The 20,687-nt window shown below is 50.3% G+C and overlaps 1 protein-coding gene across 1 annotated transcript in view; it reads left to right on the top strand.

Moving 5' to 3' along the window:
* The first annotated feature begins 362 nt into the window (after window positions 1–362).
* LOC137537846 (S-antigen protein-like) overlaps window positions 363–20,687 on the top strand; it is a 52,218-nt gene continuing 31,893 nt past the window's right edge. Inside the window, exon 1 of the mRNA XM_068259798.1 lies at window positions 363–531. Within this exon, the coding sequence (XP_068115899.1) occupies window positions 363–531 (169 nt within the window). The remainder of the gene's footprint in view (window positions 532–20,687) is intronic.

Here is a 20,687-nt window from a genome sequence, read left to right as displayed (position 1 = left end):
GGTGATCCAGATGCGTTCAAGGGAGGACATCTGGATCACCTTGATGCTGAACCCACGTCTGAAGGGAAGCTGGGAGACTTCATGATGCCATCCACCGCACAAGGGAGTTGCAGGAGGCCCTTGTGCGCAGAGTACTGGAAGCATTCCTTCAGCCTTCTACCCCCACTGTAACTGCTCTGCCAACCCAGCAACAGGTGCCAGACTTCGACACCAGCAGCAGAACAACTACCACCAGCAGCAGCAACTGGCGCCCCGGAGATCTGAAGAGCCTAAGCAAGAGCCTGTATGCAGTGCAGCAGCCCAGAGCAGAGGTGCCAGCCACAGCATCCACCTCCAACCAGCACCAACAGCGAATAACCAGCATGGTGGCTGACTACATGGGGTCATTCAGCGGGCTCAATGACACCGACAGCCCCGTGGACCCCTTGGAGTACTGGGTCAAGAGACTGGACATCTGGAGGGAGCATGCCCAGTACGTCCTCGAACTCCTGTTCTTCCCCCCTACCAGTGTCCTCTCCGAGAGATGCTTCAGTGCGGCCGGTGGCATGGTCACCGAGAAGCACTCTCGGCTCTCCCACGCCAATGTGGACAAACTCACTTTCCTGAAAATCAACCAGGCTTGGGTGGAAGGTGAGTTCCTGGCCCTTATTGTCGGACACAGGGGGACATGAAGTAGCTGCTGCAATGTGTTAACCATGCCTGCCATTGAACTGTCCGGCCGCTTTGTCCTCCTGACTCAGTCGCTACTAGTGCTACTTCTTTGCGTTCACTCTGCCCGGGTCACCGGCGCATCTAATGTTTGGGGCAGCACTATTACACTGTGGTGCTACTAAGTTGCCATGGTCCTTCTGTGCTGCTGAACTGACCGGCCGCTTTGTCCTCCTGACTTAGTCGCTACTAGTACTATTCTGCGTTCACTCTGCCCGGGGCACCGGGCGCATCTAATGTTTGGGGCAGCACTATTACACTGTGGTACTACTAAGTTGCCATGGTCCTTCTGTGCTGCTGAACTGACCGGCTGATTTGTCCTCCTGATTCAGTCGCTACTAGTACTACTCTGCCTTCACTCTGCCCGGGTCACCGGGCGCATCTAAGTTTTGGGGCAGCACTATTACACTGTGGTACTACTACCAGTGAGTTGCCATGATCCTTCTGTGCTGCTGAACTGGCCGGCTGCTTTGTCCTCCTGGCTCAGTCGCTACTAATACTACTCTGCGTTTACTCTGCCCAGGTCACCGGGCGCCAGTGATGCTCATCTGAGCTAGGATATCCGAGTTACTCAGATATCCTAGCTCTTTTTTCACTATTCGAGCTCGAATACCGAGCTCGAATAGTATTAACTATCCGGGCTGTGCTATCCGAGCGCACTCGGATAGCAAGCAGCTATCCGGAGATATCCTAGCTATCCGAGCTCGGATAGCGTCACGAGCTCGGATAGCATCACGACAGACGTCACCTCGAGTCCTCACAAGCGAATCAGAGGGCTCCAAGCCCTCTGACTGTAGCCAATCACAGAGGGGGAGCCTGGCCAAGCCCCCCTCTATAAATAGCGGACGCCATCTTGCCTCATTCGTCCTGCTTGCGACTTACTGACTGATTGTAGTGAGAGACTGCTCCAGTGCTTTTTGTCTGTGTGCAAGTGCATTGCTATTGTTCTAAACCTAGCGTTTTTACACTCCAACACTTGATCTTCAACTGTATTGCTTTGTATTGTAGATAGATTGTATTTTAGGCAGTTTAGGTTGTGTGATTAGGGACTAGGGAGGGAGAGTCTGTCACTGGTGCTGCTGCTGCAGGCCTGCAGCCGGCAGCTAGGCCCTGTGCCTGCCCTGCTCTGTACTCTTGCTCTAGTCTCTAGTTACCTCACCTCACCTGTGCTCTCACCTGTCCTTACTGTACTACTTCTGTGTTAGATAGATATTGTACTATTTTATAGTTAGCAAGGCCCAGCTTTACTGCTATACCTGTCCTGCAGTAATCTCGTCACACCTGTTGTATTATTTAGCTAGATTCTTCTATTGTTTAGTTAGTAGTACTGTAGTGTACTGTACTCTAGTCTGTGTATATGTACCGTCCGTCACCGCGTTACCTAGGGTCCAGAGATGCTCATGCGGATCCCGGGTACCCGGGTAAACCCGGGTATCCGACCATTTTTCCGCTATCCGGGTCAGATCCGGATACCTGGGCCACTATCCGGATAGCACTATCCGGATTCTATCCGGATAGCTAGCTGCATAATCCGGATACCCGCGGGTATCCGTCCAGATATCCGGATCCAGATCCGGATAGTGTAACTAGTAAGGAGATGATTTCATTCAGCCAATCAGAGGGCTCCCAGCAGAAGCCCTAGCAACCAATCACAGAGGGGAACCCTGGCCAGCCCCACCTGACCTCATTGAGCCAATCAGAGGCCTCCCAGTCTAAGTCCTGGCACCCAATCACAGAAGGGAACCCTGGCCAGCCCCCCTGTATAGCAAGGTGGGCTGGCATGATGAGACAGATCGACCTTGCTTGTGTGGCTGGCTGATCACTGACAGACTTGCTCCAGTGCTGGCTTAGCAAGTGCTGTATACAGTGATAAACCTAAAGCTTTGAGTGCTAAACACCTTCACTACACTATTGTTCTATTATGTTTTTAGCTAGCTAGCTTGTAATTGTTTGCTTTCATTCACTCAGTTAGGTCCTGTCTGTGTCTGTGTCTGTGTAGGCCAGCAGGACAGTATAGGGAATAGGAGGATTACTGTGTTATTGTATTGTAGTTAGTACTGCAGTTAGTTGTTATGGCGGCGGCCTGGCGGGTACACACGGTGCGTTCCCGCACTCGATTTCCTGCTCGATTCCCGTCGACTCGATTATTTCCGACATGTCCGATTTGCGTTTCGATGGATTGTTAGGTCGATTCGCATGTAAAGTATGCCAAATCGACCTAACGATCCATCGAAACGCAAATCGGACATGTCGGAAATAATCGAGTCGACGGGAATCGAGCGGGAAATCGAGTGCAGGAACGCACCGCGTGTACCCGCCAGGCCGCCACCATAACACAGTGTGCACTGTCTGTCCTCTACTCTGCGGTCTGTAACTCCGTGCTGATTTGATGTAAAGTCCAACCCCGATTTTATTAAAGTAAGAGTACCCCACATCATCTGGTGACATCATCACGTATAAGTTGTACTATGTCTGCTGGCACCGGCAGCTGGGGGAGGGGCAGCAAGGGCAAGAGGACAGGGAGCAACATTACAGCCACCCTCAGAAGGTCTGCCGTGTCAGTGTCGACCCCAGCGGGCAGCCTACCCTCAGTCAGCGAGCTTTTCGCTCTAGGCACCGCAATTGAACTCAGGGCTGTTAACCGCAAGGAGTTTGAGGAGGATGTTCTGGGTTTTGAGGAGGGGGGGTATGATGTTGATGATGGGATGAAGGACCGTGACTACCATCCACAGGATGGGGATGTCAGCTCTGACTCTGAGAAGGAGGATGCGCGGTGGTTTTGGCACGGAAGATCAGCATTGCAGACAGTGGCCGTGGAATGCGGGGCCCACCACATCCTTCTACCGCTACCACCAGCCGCACCACTCAACCCCCAACCGCCACAGGGAGAAAAGCCGCAGCATCCCATTCAGGGTGCAGGAGAATCTTCACCTCCCCAATCTGGCCGTCACGGTGCCACAGGCCACTGCTGCTGATACCGCCACCTATATTCAACCCAAAACACAATTGCGGTGTCATTTTTTTGGAGGTGTCTGTGCTGAAAACTGTCATGTCCCAGTTGTGCGATTGGACTTTGGACACAATGTGGGCTGCACGACCGCTGTCTGGAACCTAGTCCTGATGTTAATTGACAGCTTTTTTTTTTTTTTTTCATTTTATGTCCACCAAATAATTAATTAGTATTTCCCTTTAAAAAAACATGATGCTTCATGCATCATTTACCCTAAAAACCATTTTAAAGCTATTTAAAGGGCACTTCCGGGTTTTCTATCCGGATACCCGAATAGGTCGGGTACCCGCGGGTAATTTGGTCGGACATCCGGATCCGATCCGGATATCCGCAAGGTCGGATCCGGATCCGGGCGGGTAATAAAAAGCACTACCCGAGCATCCCTACTAGGGTCTTTGTGTGCGCAGTGCACGTCTGCGCTGTCCGCACCCTCTCGTTAGTGCTACACCCGTCCTATTGTTTATATATTACTTCTATTGTGTATTTGCTGACTTGTACTGTAGTCTGTGTATAGGGACACCGCCAGTCAGCGTCAGCTAGGGTCTTTGTGTGTGCACTGCGCACTCTCTCGTTAGCGCTACACCGATCTCTGCTGTAGAGTACAACACCTGTCCGTCACCTCACACACCCACCACCACCAGTCCCACCCCATTAAAGTACCCCACTTGTCCCACCCGCCTTTACATACATACGTTTTTTGTTTTTCATTTGCATAATATTAAAAATATACGATGTCTGGCACTGGCAGCCGCGGTCTGGGCAGGGGCAGCAAGGGCATCGCCAAGAGAGGAGGTCGTGGGCGTGGCAGCCGCGCCACCACCACCATGCGCAGTTCTGCGTTTGCACCAGTGGCTATTCCGCCATTAGCCACTGGCCGTGGACGCCTTGGCCGCCCAACAGCTGGGAGTCACGCTGCAGAGACACAACAGCAGCAGCAGCAGCGTGTGGCCCAGATGTTCCTCCCACCGCCAGGTCGTAGCCGTCCTATTGAGGAGAAGGACGCAGACGCTGTGGTGGAACTGATGGTGGATGAGCAGGCCACCATTAGCTCTGGAACCGAGTCCGCCACCACTCCTGTTCGCAAGAGCAGCAGCAGCCGCCCAGCACTGCCTAGGGAGCAGGAGGAGGAGTGCAGTTCTCCAGCCCCAGCGGGCGACACCAGCACCCTGTCACTCAGCACCTTCTTATCCCCAAGCACAGCGGGGCTATGGAGTGCTGTTGCGGCAGAATTGGCAATGGAGGAGGAAGAAATGCTGATGGGCACTTTGGGGGATGATGCTTTGGACAGTCAGACAGTGGTGACTGTCCATCCGCCCATGCATGCAGAAGGGGAGTTTGGGGGATCCCAGCAGGACATGTTTGTGGAGGGGGAGGATAATGATGACATTGTGAAGGACAAAGACTGGTTGGCAGGTCCTAGGAGTGGGGATGTCATCAGCTCTGAGGAAGAGGAGGATGCGTCTGCGGGCCTTGCTAGAAGGATCAGCATCGCAGGCATGGGCGGGATCACAAGTGGGCGTGGTATGCAGGCCACACAGCGTGCTGATCAGGAGACGAGTTCTGCCAGTGCCACCACCAGCTGCACCAAGAACCCCCCCCCCCCCAACCACCACAGGGAGACCAGCGGCAGCAGCACCTTCTAGCCGAAGGGGCAACTTCACCTCCCCAATATGGAATTTTTTCACCCTTCCATATTTGGAGTGCAAGTATGCCACCTGCAACCAGTGCCGCAAGCAGCTCAGCAGAGGGAAGGGGCCCTCTGCGTTTGGCACCACCTCTCTGGTCAACCACCTTGCAGGGAAACACTTTCACGAGCATGAGGAGTTCGTAAAGTTGAAGGAAGCTGGCAGTGGCAGTGGCAGACCCGCCACGACTGCGAAGCCGTCGGCAGCCGGAGTGCGTCAGCAACGCACTGCTCCTCCTCCCTCTGCAACTCCTGCCGCCGACACTGAGGCCTGTTCTGGCAGCCAGTCCTCAATGGCCTCCTCTGCTCCCTCCACTGCTTCTCGTGCCAGCAAAAGACCTCGCCAGACCCTGCTCAGCGACACCTTCCAGGGGGTGGTCAGGGTTCTGCCTCCCAGCAGCCGTTGCGTGCGCCAGCCGAACGGCTTGCTGGCACGGGCCATGTGCTCCCAACTCCTGCCTTATTCCCTTGTGCAGGAGGGGAGCGACATGCGTGCGCTCCTGATGTGTGCAGCCCCCGATTGGCCAATCCCCAGCCGACATTATTTTGCACGCACGGCCATCCCTGCACTTCACCGCTCTGTGATGGCCAAAGGGCTGGAGCACGCGGTGGGTCAACGGGTCCATGTCACCATGGACTCGTGGAGCAGCCGGTTTGGGACAGGCCGCTATCTGTCCTTCACCGCGCATTGGGTCAGCTTGGTGGAAGGGGGTGAGGAGGCGGGAGCAGCATCGGGCACTGTCAGAGCAACAGCAGCACCAACAATGCAGTGGGTGGTGCCACCATGCAGGGTCAGCGGAACAGCAGCAGGTTCCTCTGATCCGCTTCCATCCTCCGCCACACCAGCCCAAACCCCCCGCCTCAGCAGCAGCGTGAAGCCCCGCCACTGCCAAGCGCTGCTGGAATTGGTCAGCCTGGGGAAGACCAAACGGACGGCGAACCACGTCCTGGCCAAACTCAGAGAGCAGGAGAGGAATTGGCTGACCCCCAGAGGCCTCAGAGTCGGAGAGGTGGTGTCCGACAATGGGGCAAACCTGGTTGCTGCCATCAGCAGGGGAGACCTGACCCACATCCCCTGCCTGGCGCACGTCCTGAACCTGGTAGTCCAAAAGTTCCTGCGGACCTACCAGGGGATGGACCAACTCCTTGAGGCGGCAAGGAAGGTTGTGCGTCACTTCCGGCACTCGCCTGCAGCCGTGGCGAGCCTGGAAGAGGTGCAGAAGGAGCTGCACCTGCCAAAGCACCGGCTCATGCTCGATGTTCCAACTCGCTGGAACTCCACCCTGGCGATGTTGGAGCGTCTGGTTGAACAGAGGCAGACTGTCAGCCAGTACGTTGCACGAGCAACAGTTGCCTCCCTCACTGCAACTGGGCGTGCCGCCACCAACCTCCCGTCCATCATCTCAACGGAGGACTGGGGGCACATGCAGCAGGTGTGCTCAGTCCTGGCACCCTTCCTGCAGGCCACCAACATGGTGAGCAGGGACCATGCAATGGTGTGCGAGTGGGTCCCCTTGGTGTGTGTGCTGGACAGGGCCCTGTATGCACTGGTGGAAGAGGGAGCGGCAGCCTTGGACCAGCAGGAGCTGCAGGCAGCTTCACAGGCCACCTCTGAGGAGGAGGGCTCGGAGTTGGTGGAGGTCCCTGACCTTGCTGCTGATGAGGGGAAGCAGCAGAGCGCAGCTGTACTGGTGCGGGAGTGGAGAGAGGATGAGGTGGAGGAGGCAGAGGAGGACAGCAATGTCGGCTCTGGGGCTGCCGATGATGTGGCAACAGACGTGGCCAGACTGTTCCCAATGGCAGCGCACATGCTGAGGTGCCTGCGCAAGGACCCAAGGGTGATCCAGATGAAGCAGAGGGAGGACATATGAATCTGCATGATGCTGGACCCACGTCTGAAGGGGAAGCTCAGCCAGTTCCTGCCTGCAGGAGGAGACCGTGCGCAACAAATGAGGGATTTGCAGCTGTCCCTTGTTGAGAGCTTGGAGGAAGCCTTCCCTCAGACATCCACTCCCACTGTCCAGCCAGCACAGAGGCAGCAGCAGGTGCCTGCATCCACCAGTAGCAAGCGCTCGCGCACCACAGACCTGCTGTCTCTGACTCAAGAGCTCTACATGAGTGTAGAGCTGCCAAGGACTAGAGAGGAGGTGCCTGCAGCAGCATCCTTCTCCAGTCACAGGCAGCGCTTGACCCGCATGGTGGCTGACTACATGGGGTCCTTCAGCGGGCTTGACAGCGTGGCCCCTGTTGATCCCATGGAGTATTGGGTCAAGCACCTGCCGATCTGGAGCGAGCTTGCGCAGTACGCCCTGGAAGTGCTCTCCTGCCCCCCTTCCAGCGTACTGTCAGAGCGTTGCTTCAGTGCAGCCGGTGGAGTCGTCACTGAGAAGCGATCTCGTCTGTCTCACAAGTCTGTGGACAGACTGACTTTTCTCAAAATGAACCAGGCTTGGGTGGAAGGCGAATTCATGGCCCCTGTTGTCGGCGAGAGGGGTACATGAAGTGACGACTGGCACACACACATACACCTGCTGCTGCTGCTGCTGCTGCTGCTGTTATATTTCATCCTGCTGTCTGTGTCTCCACTGCCAGGGAACACATTACAAGGTGCTGCTGCCCAAGCGCCACCAGCTATTACGCTCAACAATAGCTGCAATAATTTAAAAAAAAAATTGTTTTTATTTTAGAGGTGTCCGGGTTGAAAACTGTGCTGTCCCAATTGGGTATTGGACACAATGTGGGCTTCATGACCGCTGTCTGGAACCTCATGCTGTGTATTTATGGCCCTGGAACCACCGCTAGGACCCAGGGCCTACTATGTCTCGCTGCCTGCTCTCCTGCCTGCTGCCAAATGCCAGTCTGCCACACACACTTGTCCTCCTCAAGCTGCCTGCTGTTTTATTTCCTCCTGCTGTCTGTGTCTCCTCTCCACTGCCAGGGAACACATTACAAGGTGCTGCTGCCCAAGCGCCACCAGCTATTACGCTCAACAATAGCTGCAATAATTTAAAAAAAAATGTAATTATTTTAGAGGTGTCCGGGTTGAAAACTGTGCTGTCCCAGTTGTGTATTGGACACAATGTGGGCTTCACGACCGCTGTCTGGAACCTCATGCTGTGTGTTTACGGCCCTGGAACCACCGCTAGGACCCAGGGCCTACTATGTCTCGCTGCCTGCCCTCCTGCCTGCTGCCAAATGCCAGTCTGCCACACACACTTATCCTCCTCAAGCTGCCTGCTGTTATATTTCCTCCTGCTGTCTGTGTCTCCTCTCCACTGCCAGGGAACACATTACAAGGTGCTACTGCCCAAGCGCCACCAGCTATTACGCTCAACAATAGCTGCAATAATTTAAAAATAAAAACAAAAAATTGTAATTATTTTAGAGGTGTCCGGGTTGAAAACTGTGCTGTCCCAATTGTGTATTGGACACACTGTGGGCCTCATGACCGCTGTCTGGAACCTCATGCTGTGTATTTACGGCCCTGGAACCACCGCTAGGAACCAGGGCCTATTATGTCAGTCACATCACACTGCCTGACACACATTACTCCTCCTCCTGTAGCTGCATTGAGCTTCTGCTGTCTGTGTGCTGCTACCACTGCCAGGGAGAACAGAAGAAGAACTATTTTCTGCTGCCACCCACTCTCCTACCAGCTATTACCACCACACTACAATAGCTGCAACTACTTCCTCCTCCTGCTGATGTCTGTGTTTTACCACCGCCAGGGTACACAGAAAAAGGCGCTGTGGCTTGAGAAGAAGAAGAAGAAGAAGAAGAAGAAGAAGAAGAAGAAGAAGAAGAAGAACCTCACCACATAATCACTTGATGTTTTTCTTCATAAAAAAGGTGGTTTCATGCATCATTGACCTCCAATACAAGTTTTACAAGCTATTTAAGGCCAGCTCGAATATTTTACTCGAATACAGACTCGGATAGTGACGTCGGATATCCGAGGTCGAATCGGATATTCGATTACATCGGATATTGAACTTCGAGTGAATTCGGATAGTTTACTATCCGAATTCGACCAAACTCGATTAGGATAATGAGGTATCCGAGCAACACTGCCGGGCGCATCTAATGTTTGGGGCAGCACTATTACACTGTGGTACTACTACCAGTGAGTTGCCATGGTCCTTCTGTGCTGCTGAACTGACCGGCCGCTTTGTCCTCCTGACTCAGTCGCTACTAAAGTCACACTGCCCAGGTCCACTGACAACTCTGCTGTTATGTCATTGCTAATCGCTGCAAAAATAACCCCAACAAATTACAAAAACCTCTCTGGGCCTTTTTGGCGTCAGTCAGCCACTCATCCTCCTCCAGTGGTACCATCACCACCAAGTGCCATTGGAACTCACCTTCACCTCTGATTGCTTAATGTGTATTTCCCGGTTTAAAACCACTTATTGCCAATTATTACCAATTTGAGAGCTAATGTTCTTGTGATCTATGTTTTTTTTATGTGTGTGTGTGTGTCCCACAGACACTTGTGTTGCATATACAGCCCTGTCTGTCAGTCGCAGCTGCTGCTGGACCTTGGCCCCTTGGTAATTCCTACTGTCTCACTGCCAGGCCCAACACATTCAGTGACTACCTGTGTGTGTGACAGCTGCACATTTGCAATAACTATCACTGCATACCTATCTGTTCAGTGCACCTACCTACCTACGTGTGCGCACGCACACAGTGTCACTGCACCTGTTCACGGTACCAGTGTGTGTGACAGCTGCACATTTGTAATACCAATCACTGCATACCCACCTGTTCAGTGCACCTACCTACCTACGTGACCGCACACAGTTTTATATACCAGTCAGTCGCTGCACCTGTTCATGGTACCTGTGTGTGTGACAGCTGCACATTTCTAATACCAATCACTGCATACCCACCTGTTCAGTGCACCTACCTACCTACGTGACCGCACACAGTTTTATATACCAGTCAGTCGCTGCCCTGTTCACGGTACCTGTGTGTGTGTCAGCTGCACAATTGTAATACCAATCACTGCTTTTGAGGTGTCTGAGGCAAGCGAAGCTGGGGAGGATGATTATCATGATTATGATGATAAGGATGCCACGTGGGATCCTAAGAGACAAGATGACCAAGGGGACAGTTCAGAGGGGGAGACAGAGAGGAGTAGGAGGAGACGAGTTGCTGAAAGAAGCAGGGGAGCTCGTTTTCAGAAACAGCTGGAGGCAGTGTCCAGGGCCATGTATCACCACCTTTGGACAGCCAGCCAACATGCCCTTCAACATCAGCTGCTGATGCCACCATAGTGCCATCACCCCAGGGGGGCTCAGCGGTTTGGAATTTTTTTGTGTGTGTCTGCTTTAGATCAGAGCAATTCCATCTGTTCTCTCTGCCGCCAAAAATTGAGCCGTGGAAAGGCCAACAGCCGTGTAGGGACAACTGCCTTACCAAGGCACATGGAGAAAAGGCACAAACTGCAATGGGAAGAGCACCAGAGGAAAAGCAGCACACAAAAGCAAAGCCACCCTCCTTCTCCTCTTCCTCCTTCAGGTGCATCATCTTCATCCGCTTTCTCCCTTGCACCTTCACAATCACAGCCACCCTCCTCCACTCCGCCTCTCACCTTGAGCGGTTCCTGCTCCTCTGCACACAGCAGCGGCCAGGTGTCCGTGAGGGAAATCTTTGAGCGGAAGTAGCCAATGTCTGCCAGTCACCCCCTTGTCCGGCGTCTGACAGCTGGCTTGGTGGAACTGTTAGCTTGCCAGCTGTTACCATACCAGCTGGTGGACTTTGAGGCCTTCCGAAATTTTGTGGCCATTGGGACACCGCAGTGGAAGATACCAGGCCGCAATTATTTCTCAAAAAAGGCGATACCCAAACTGTACCGTGAAGTTGAAAGACAAGTGGTGTCATCTCTGGCACACAGCGTTGAGTCAAGGGTCCATCTGACCACGGATGCCTGGTCTGCCAAGCACGGTCAGGGCAGGTACATTACTTACACAGCCCATTGGGTCAACCTGGTGACCGCTGGCAAGCAGGGAGTACGTGACTGTGCAGCGGACCTAGTTATGACACCTCCACGGCTTGCAGGCAGGCCTGCTGCCACCTCCTCTCCTCCTGCTACATCATCTTTGCTGTCATCCTCCTCCTTGGCTGAGTGGCAGTTCAACTCTACTGGTGCTGCGATCTCCTCTCCAGCTACACAGCCCCAGCTCCCCAGGGCCTATGCTGCATGCCAGGTACGCCGGTGTCACGCCATCTTAGACATGTCTTGCCTCAAAGCGGAGAGTCACACTGGAGTAGCTCTCCTGGCTGCTCTTAACAAACAGGTGGCTGACCCCGCACCAACTGGAGATCGGCAACATGGTGTGTGACAACGGCAGCAATCTCATTTCGGCATTGAAATTGGGAAAGTTGACACATGTACCCTGCATGGCACATGTGCTGAATCTCATAATTCAGAGATTTGTGTCCAAGTACCCAGGCTTACAGGATGTCCTGAAGCTGTCCAGGAAGGTGTGTGGGCATTTCAGGCGGTCTTACACGGCCATGGCACGCTTTTCCGATATTCAGTGGAGAAACAACTTGCCGGTGAGACGCTTGATTTGCGGTAGCCCAACTCGCTAGAATTCGACCCTCCTGATGTTGAACCGCCTGCTACAACAGGAGAAAGCCGTCAAACAGTATCTCTACAACTACAGTCAAAGGACATGCTCTGGGGAGCTGGGGATGTTCTGGCTGAAGTACTGCGGTTTGAGGAGCTGACAAACCTGGTGAGTCGCAGTGAAGACACCATCAGCGACTTGATCCCATATGCTTTCTTCCTGGAGCATGCCGTGCGATGAAGCTGTGGAGGAGCATGAACAGGAACAGGAGGAAGAGTTGTGGGATCAATTCTCATCAGAACCAGATGTTTCCTCAACACCTGCGGCAGCACACAGGGGGGAGGAGGAGGAGGAAGGGTCATGTAGGGAAGAGGAGTCAGATGAGGAAGGTGTTTTATTTCTTTGGAGGAGGAGGCGGAAGAACAACCGCAGCAGCCGTCACAGGGGGCTTTTGCTGCTTAACTTTCCCGTGGTATTGTTCGTGGCTTGGGGGAGGAGGAGAACTTACCTGACATCACTGAGGAAGAGCAAGAGGAGATAGATAGTACGTCTGCATCCAACTTTGTGCAGATGGCGTCTTTCATGCTGTCCAGCTCAACTCAAGGGGAATGAGCTGTACTGGGTGGCCACACTACTAGACCCTCAGTATAAGCACAAAGTGGCGGAGATGTTTCCAAATCACCAGAAGGCAGAAAGGATGCAGCACTTGCAGAACAAGCTGGCAACAATGCTTTACAGTGTGTTTAAGGGTGATGTCAAAGCACAAAGGAAAAAAGGTATCACTGCCAGAAATCCTTCTCCCATGTCCACCCAGGCAAGGACAGGATGCTCTAGCGATCTCATGGTGATGTCGGACATGCGAACATTCTTTAGTCCAATGCCTCGCCTTAGCCCTTCCTGATCCACCCTCCACCAACACCTCAACCGGCAGGTAGCCGACTACCTGGCCTTAAGTGTGGCTGTAGACACTGTGAGCAGCGATTAACCCTTGGACTACTGGGTGCAGAGGATTGACCTGTGGCCAGAGCTGTCCCAATTTGCCATCCAACTTCTGTGTTGCCCTGCCCTAAAGGGACACTTAAGTCAAACAAAAAAAATTAGTTTTACTCACCCGGGGCTTCCAATAGCCCGCTGCAGCTGTCCGGTGCCCTCGCCATCTCCCTCCGATCCTCCTGGCCCCGCCGGCAGCCACTTCCTGTTTCGGTGACAGGAGCTGACAGGCTGGGGACGCGAGTGATTCACACCCAAGATAATAAGGTTGTTGCTTGGACAGACCAAATTCGATCAGCTGATTGTTGTTCTGTCATTGAGCTACCTCAGCCCGGCGACCATATGAACTTGAAAACCGCTGTGGCCTGCACTCTCGCCATGGTGCGCACCAGTCCAGCACGGCCGTCACTACACAAACAGCTGTTTGCGGTGTGTTACACGGTGAGTTTGGTCTGTCAGTGTGAAGCAGGCGTACGTACAAAAAGGGCATCGGGAAAAAAGGGCGCGGGGTGTAAACGATAATATTGTTTTGTATTTAGTGTACAAATAATGTTTTACAAATCAATACATCATTAAATAATGTGTATGAAATCTGCAATAGTGAAAACGTTAATCTTCTTCTGTTTCAAAAGTGAAACTTACAAATACGTTTGTAAAAAAACGATAATATATGTGTAATCGTTATAATTGTATATTATTGTGATTAACCTTCATTTATGGTTTCTTCTTATAATAAAATCTGAAAATATTGTTTATAACGATGATATAATTATAACTACGTTCGTAATAAGTGCTGTAAAACAGTAAGTATTACTACAACTTTTACTAAAACTATACCTAACCCTACTCTCACACAGAACCCTCCCTGTACCTATCCCTAACCCATAGACCGCCCCTGGTGGTGCCTAACCCTAATACACCCCTGGTGGTGCCTAACCCTACGACTCCCCTATTGGTGCCTAAACCTAAGACTCCCCTGGTGGTGCCTAAACCTTAGACTCCCCTGGTGGTGCCTAAACCTAAGACTCCCCTGGTGGTGCCTAAACCTAAGACCCCCCTGGTGGTGCCTAAACCTAAGACCCCCCTGGTGGTGCCTAAACCTAAGACCCCCCTGGTGGTGCCTAAACCTAAGACCCCCCTGGTGGTGCCTAAACCTAAGACTCCCCTGGTGGTGCCTAAACCTAAGACTCCCCTAGTGGTGCCTAAACCAAAGACCCCCCTAGTGGTGCCTAAACCAAAGACCCCCCTGGTGGTGCCTAACCCTAACCACCCCCCTTAATGATCACTTTATTATGTGGTTAATAATGTTTTACAAATAGTGACTGTAAAAAATATATTGCAATTTAAAGTTACGTACTGATCTCTTTATTTTGTGAATAATAATGCTTTACAAACAGTAAGGGATCAAATGTTAAATAATGTTTTAGTTAAATAGGTTAAATATGTTTAGTATTTTTATAAACGTTATTCGTCACGGGTGCATTTTCTAAACGTAAATCATCACAAGCACAGTTATAAAACATTAAAAATCTCCAGGCGCCGTTTGTAAAACTGTTCGGTGCCCATTAAACGATATTTATTATGGGAGTGAATGGCGGTGCCCTTTTTGTCCACTAGCTGCCTGCGCCCTTTTTTCCCAGCCCCGTGAAGCGGTACTCTAATTGCACTCCCTGATTGATGTATACACATGCAAGATGTTTTTAAAGCACTTCAGGCCTCCAATTTAGCATGCAATGTGATTTCTGCCCTTAAAACGCTGTTGTGCATCAAATCCAGATTTTTTTCCGGGACTTTTGGCATGTATCCCACTCCTCCATGCAAAAACTCAGATGTTAGACCCCTTGAAACATCTTTTCCATCACTTTTGTGGCCAGCATAAATGTTTCTAGTTTTTAAAGTTCGCCTCCCCATTGAAGTCTGTTGCGGTTCGTGAAAGTTTGCATGAACCGAACTTTTAACGAAGGTTCGCGTTTGAGGTTCGTGAACTGAAAATCGGAGGATTGAGCCAACTCTAGCGATGGGTACCGAACTCAAATGGGCGACATACATCACAGGTGTGTATGCACCTTTAGTTAAAGGTACTCAGAGCTCAAAATATTAAAAAGATATATACATACCTGGGGCTTCCTCCAGCCTCATCCGCTCGGATCGCTCCCACACTGCTGTCCTCCTCAGCGTAGACTGGAGCCAGCTGACGTAAGTGCGGGGACCCAGTTCCCCAAGCTGCGGGCAGCAGAGGACAGCGGCGTGGGAGCAATCCGAGCGGATGGGGCTGGAGGAAGCCCCAGGTATGTCTATATCTTTTTAATATTTTGAGCTCTGGTACACTTTAATCAGGGCCACAATGTTTTTATTTAACCATAGTAGTCTATTGTCTTGTGCTTTGTTCTTAAGCCCATGGAGTCCTCTCTAGTCCTATGCAGTTTACGGTCTGCAGCACCATCTATTATCTAATGTAAATATCAACATAAACGTTGTGAAGTACAGATGTAGTGAAAGGACAAGTCTTTGTTTTGTAAGCAGTGACCCTCCTCCGTGCTCTTCAATCACAGGGTCATCTTTACATTGGCCTCAATTCACTAAGCTTTATCAAACACTTTATCAAACGTTTGATAATTTACCTCATGGGTAAAATCTAATTTTGAATTCACTGCTGTGTTATAGATTTAACAAATGTTTTATCAATAAAACGTTTAATAAATCTAAAACACTTTAGTGAATTCAAAATTAGATTTTACTGATAAGGTAAATTATCAAACGTTTGATAAAGTGTTTGATAAAGCTTAGTGAATTGAGGCCATTGTCCTGAAATACTTTGCCAGGAACCTGTTATCTTGGCACTGCCGGGATGGAAATCTTTCCTGTCGTACACAGAAGCAGGGCCGGGACAAGGTCCACCATCAAGAGAGGCTGAGCTGCCAAAGTGCTTCTCTCCCCCCCCTCCCAATGCACCACAACACCCCCCTTCCCCCCCCCCCTCCATGTGTGGCAGTAATGACAAGCAGTGTGGCTTGTTGATTGTGGATGACAGCAGAGGCGTAGCAATAGGCGGGGCAGAGGTAGCGACCGCTTCGGGGCCCAAAAGGGCCCCCCCTCAACAACAGTATTAGCTCTCTATTGGTCCTGTGCTTATAATAATCACTTCTATAGATAATTTGGATAGTAGTAATCATTAACAAACTGTTGCCCATCCCCTTCTTGCACCTCTGACACTGTAGTTGCCATTGGCAGGTTTTAGTGCGCCGTATCAATTGTTATGTATAGAGTGCTTGGGGGGGCCCATTGTAAAATTTGCATCGGGGCCCACAACTTCTTAGCTACGCCACTGCATGACAGGTAGTGTGTCAGTTTTGTGGCATTGTCTGCACAGGTGTTGAGCGAATGTTCAGATGCAAACAGCTAAGTACACAGAATAAATACAGTTCAGGTGACTCTAGACAGCCTGCAACTATACTGAACATTTCTCCTGGGTGTTCCCATAAACACAGAGACAGGTCGGGACAGGACATATTTATAGGACAGACTAAATGAAGGCACTGCACACTAATGCCAATGAAAGACCATTCTGTACGATTTCTCAATACAGCCATCCAGGTTTCTATTGGTGGCTGTTAAAAGCTCCTATGCTGCATGCTAATTGTGCACAGACAAGAACCCTTAAAGAGACCCTGAAAGGAAAAAAAAAGACTTTAACATACCTGGGGCTTCCTCTATCCCCCAGTAGTCTCCAAGGTCCCTTGGCATCCTTAAGGTCCCCCTCAGTCATCCGACTGAAGCTCCCGAAATCCTGTGACTACGTTTGGAGTCGTGGCAAAGTGTACATGCATGGCCCGTCCGCGCTCCTGGCAAGATGGTGCAGGTCGTCTTTGTAAGCTTACTATGCATGCGCCGTTCAGTCATCAGAGAACCGTGCACGCACAGTAAGCTTACATAAACGGCCTGGGCCATATTGCCAGGAGGCCAGATGGCCGTGCAAAGTCAAAGGATTTCGGGAACTCCAGTCGGACGACTGAGCGGGACCCTGAGGACACCGAGGGACCTCGGAGACTACGGGGGGCTAGAGGAAAAAGTTAAAGTCTTTTTTTTTCACTTAGGGTCTCTTTTAAATGTCCAGAAGATGGCTAAATAATACATTGTGTTTCACTGTCATAATGAATGTTGGGACAGGAGCCATCAGCCATAAATTCAAGATACTCTGCTTTACTATCCAGCAGAGGCACATCCACTAGCTAGTAGCTACAAATTGTCCTAGGCTTGCTGCTTCAACTGCAGTAAGAACTGCCTGATTCACTTGCACCAAAAAGTGTCACTTCAGGTGATGCAGAACACACACCTAGGCAGACAGTGCAAGATGACAATGAGCAGGCTACGTGCGACACACAATTGCTGAACTGTCCCTCTGCTAGTGATAAAAGTGCGTTTGTATAGCCCCGCTGACCAGTGCACTCCGTGCTCATACACACACTCATACACACTTACTTTTTATTTTAACTATGGCCGTGCGGCCAGTCGAATCCACCACTCCTGGCTGCCTGCCTGACTCCTGGGACGTGAGACGCTAAGAGGCACGTTCAGCCGGGGGTCTGGACTCACACAGATAAGCTGATGCACGCAGGCTGCCTGGCTCTCTGTGCAATAGAAAGGGGCACTGAGGATAGCATCGCATCAAGTCAGTGACCATGACAACCAGCCCCGCATCTGCAGTCTGCTCCTCCGGTCATCCCCAGCATCCAGGAATGATGAAATGAGTGGTGTACCGCAGCCGCGCGGTGTGAACTCAGCGGGCAGTGTCGAACAGAGCAGGGGAGGGAAGGCGTTCGGCCAGGCACAACACAGACATGTTTCTTGTGCCCACCCCAGACTCCGGTGACCTGCACCCAGAGGCTCCAGCCTTGTGAGCCTCTGTGTCGGCACGGCCCTGCACAGAAGTGTGTTGCACACATGAATACTTCAATGTGATGAGCGCTGTGACTACATTGCTGCAGGAGGAACTTGTGTTTTCTATTGTTGATTAGTTGGCCATTTATACACTGGTGTGAAATCCATAGAAAAAACACCCGGGATAAACCAGAATGGCATGAATTCCCTTTAGTACTATTCAGCAGCTCAAGTAATTACAGCAAGGACTGGTACAACAACATTTTCTACCCTTTCTCAAGTGCTCAGCCTGATGCAAAATCAACCATCGATTTAACAGATCACATATCCCTGGTCATTTATACACAAAATGCAATTTATGTACTTGAGACTTTTTTGCGATTTACCAATAGAGATGTCCTGCATTAGCAGGCGAACACATGGCGTATTCGCCAAACTTTGACCCCTTACTCCAGAGTCAGCAAGCACATGGCAGCCAATCGTATAAAAACGCCAGCCTGGCAGCCATTTTACAGTCTGCCTGTAGCTGCTGTGAAGGAGACTAGGGGCAGATACAAGTGAAGCAGCTGATGATGATGATGTGCCAATGGATGTGATTTGGGTGCCCGCAAGAAGAGATGAAGAGGGGGACAGTTCCGATGGGGAGACAGAGAGAAGGAGGAGACGAGTTGGAAGCAGGGGGAGCTTGCAAGGAACTGGTGGCACTGGCAAACAGCATGTATTGGCACCTGGCGTCGCCAAACCAACACACCCGCCAATTTCTGCTGTTAACACCACCAGAATGCTGTCATTACAAGGCTAAGTAGTGTGGCAATTTTCTTTTCCTCTTCCTCTTTTCTTTTCTCCTCCTCCACCCTCTTCATGATCGTCCTCACCTGAGTCCTACTTTGCTGCGGCGCCCTCTTCTACTACAACTGCACTCCCCATCTCCCCCAGGGCCTATTTCACATCCCAGGTACGACTGTGTCACACCGTCTTGGGGATGACTTGCCTGAAATCTGAGAGTCATAGCATCTCTTGTCAAAAGTAAAATTTTGTATTTAAAATGTAGATGCCATGACAACGTTCTGGACTTTGCTACAGTGACTGCAAAAAAAAACATTTTTTTCAAAAATAAAATAACTTTTTGTATTTTTAAACCAGTACCATCACGTGCAGTGCGAAGTCACCGCAACTATTGTATAAAATAAATGTATATTCCATGTATATTCCATGACAACAGCGTTCTGGCCTCTGCGGCAGATGTTCATACACAGCCACAGCACAACTTGCTGAGATTCAGTGGCGAAACAACATGCCAGTGAGGCGCTTGATTTGCGACAGCCAGACACGTGTGCGTAGAACTCTCACTAAGGCAGGGAACACACTTGTCTTTCAGTTTTCTGCGCACAGTTTTCTGCGTACGTTTTCTGCACACTAAGTGTGTTTCTGTTCAGAAAAACGTGCGCTTTTTTTCACTGCAGCTAATGTAAAAGATACATAAAACTGACAAAATGTGTGTGAACTAGCCCATTGTTTAACATGAGTTCTCAGTTTTTCTGTCCAGAAAACGTGTACGAAAACAGTCAAGTGTGTTCCTTGCCTCAATGAACATTCTGCAAAGAAACTGACAGGACTAAAGATGTCGCCAGCAGTGAAAAATTTCAGAATGTAAATGGGGAGAGGAAAGATTTTACAATAGGTTATCGCTAACTAAATAATATATAGGTGAATATTACAAAATATAAGCAATTTTATTCATTACGTTATTTTCACTACAATTCCACACATAGGCACACAGCTTTTGCCATTGCCAGTAATAATAATTGTTAGTGGGCAAGTTTGGCTTTTGCTGAGTGTTCATAGCTTGTACTACATGCATTACTGGCTGGCTGACCCAATCACCATAGAACTCACAAATTCAGCCAGGATTACACCTACAATGTATAGGTAGCAGGAAAAAAAGGGCGCCGGCTGAGGGTGGACAAAAAGGGCGCCGCCATAGACATTGATGCAATTATCGTTAATACGGCAAAAAAAAAGCAGAAAAAAGGGCGCTATGATAAATATTGTTAACAACATTAGAACATTATAGTTTTTGAAGTGTGTTAGCGTTTTAGAAGCTTGCAAAGTTATAGTTTGTGTCATATTATTTTGTTTATATTTTGTTTATATTTACAAATTTGACGTTATCAAAGATATTATCATTACTATGTGTAAAAGAGTGTTTCTGCAGAGGGAGTGGTTAGGGTTAGGCCCCACCCGGGGGCAGCGGTTTGTTTTAGGCAACACCAGGGAGGGGTAGGATAGGGTTTACGCACCAACAGGGGGGTGGTTAGAATTAGGCACCACCGGGGGGGTGGTTAGGCACCACCGGGGGGTGGTTAGGATTCGGCGCCACCAGGGGAGTGCTTAGTTTTAGGCACCACCAGGGGAGGGTTCTGTGTGTGGGTAGGGTTGGGTTAAGCTGTATTGCTTAATTACGTAACGATATTTAACGTTAATATATTTTCGTTATTATTTCTCGTCTGTTTTTACAATGGTATTTATCGTTAAGAAAGCTTGACAACGATGTTTATCATTATCAGATTTCGTTAATAACCGGCACCATTTCGTTATCAACTCGGGCCCTTTTTTCACGCGCCCTTTTTTCTTGCACGACATTGGTTGTGTGTATAATGCAAGCTGTGCTATTTGTGCAACACACATTGTGCAATTTGCGCAGTAAACACTAAACTTTACATGTACTGTGTGGGGTTGATTTACTTAACTTTTTAATGCACAAACATAGCTCCAAACTATCCCTGTTTCAGTCCCTCTTTGGAAGCCAAATGCCTCTGTCTCTATTTCTTCTTCATTA

Source organism: Hyperolius riggenbachi, chromosome 11, assembly GCF_040937935.1.
Source record: "Hyperolius riggenbachi isolate aHypRig1 chromosome 11, aHypRig1.pri, whole genome shotgun sequence".
Taxonomy (NCBI): Eukaryota; Metazoa; Chordata; class Amphibia; order Anura; family Hyperoliidae; genus Hyperolius; species Hyperolius riggenbachi.
The sequence above is the reverse complement of the archived record's forward strand: the minus strand, read 5'-3'. Positions and strand labels throughout refer to the sequence as shown.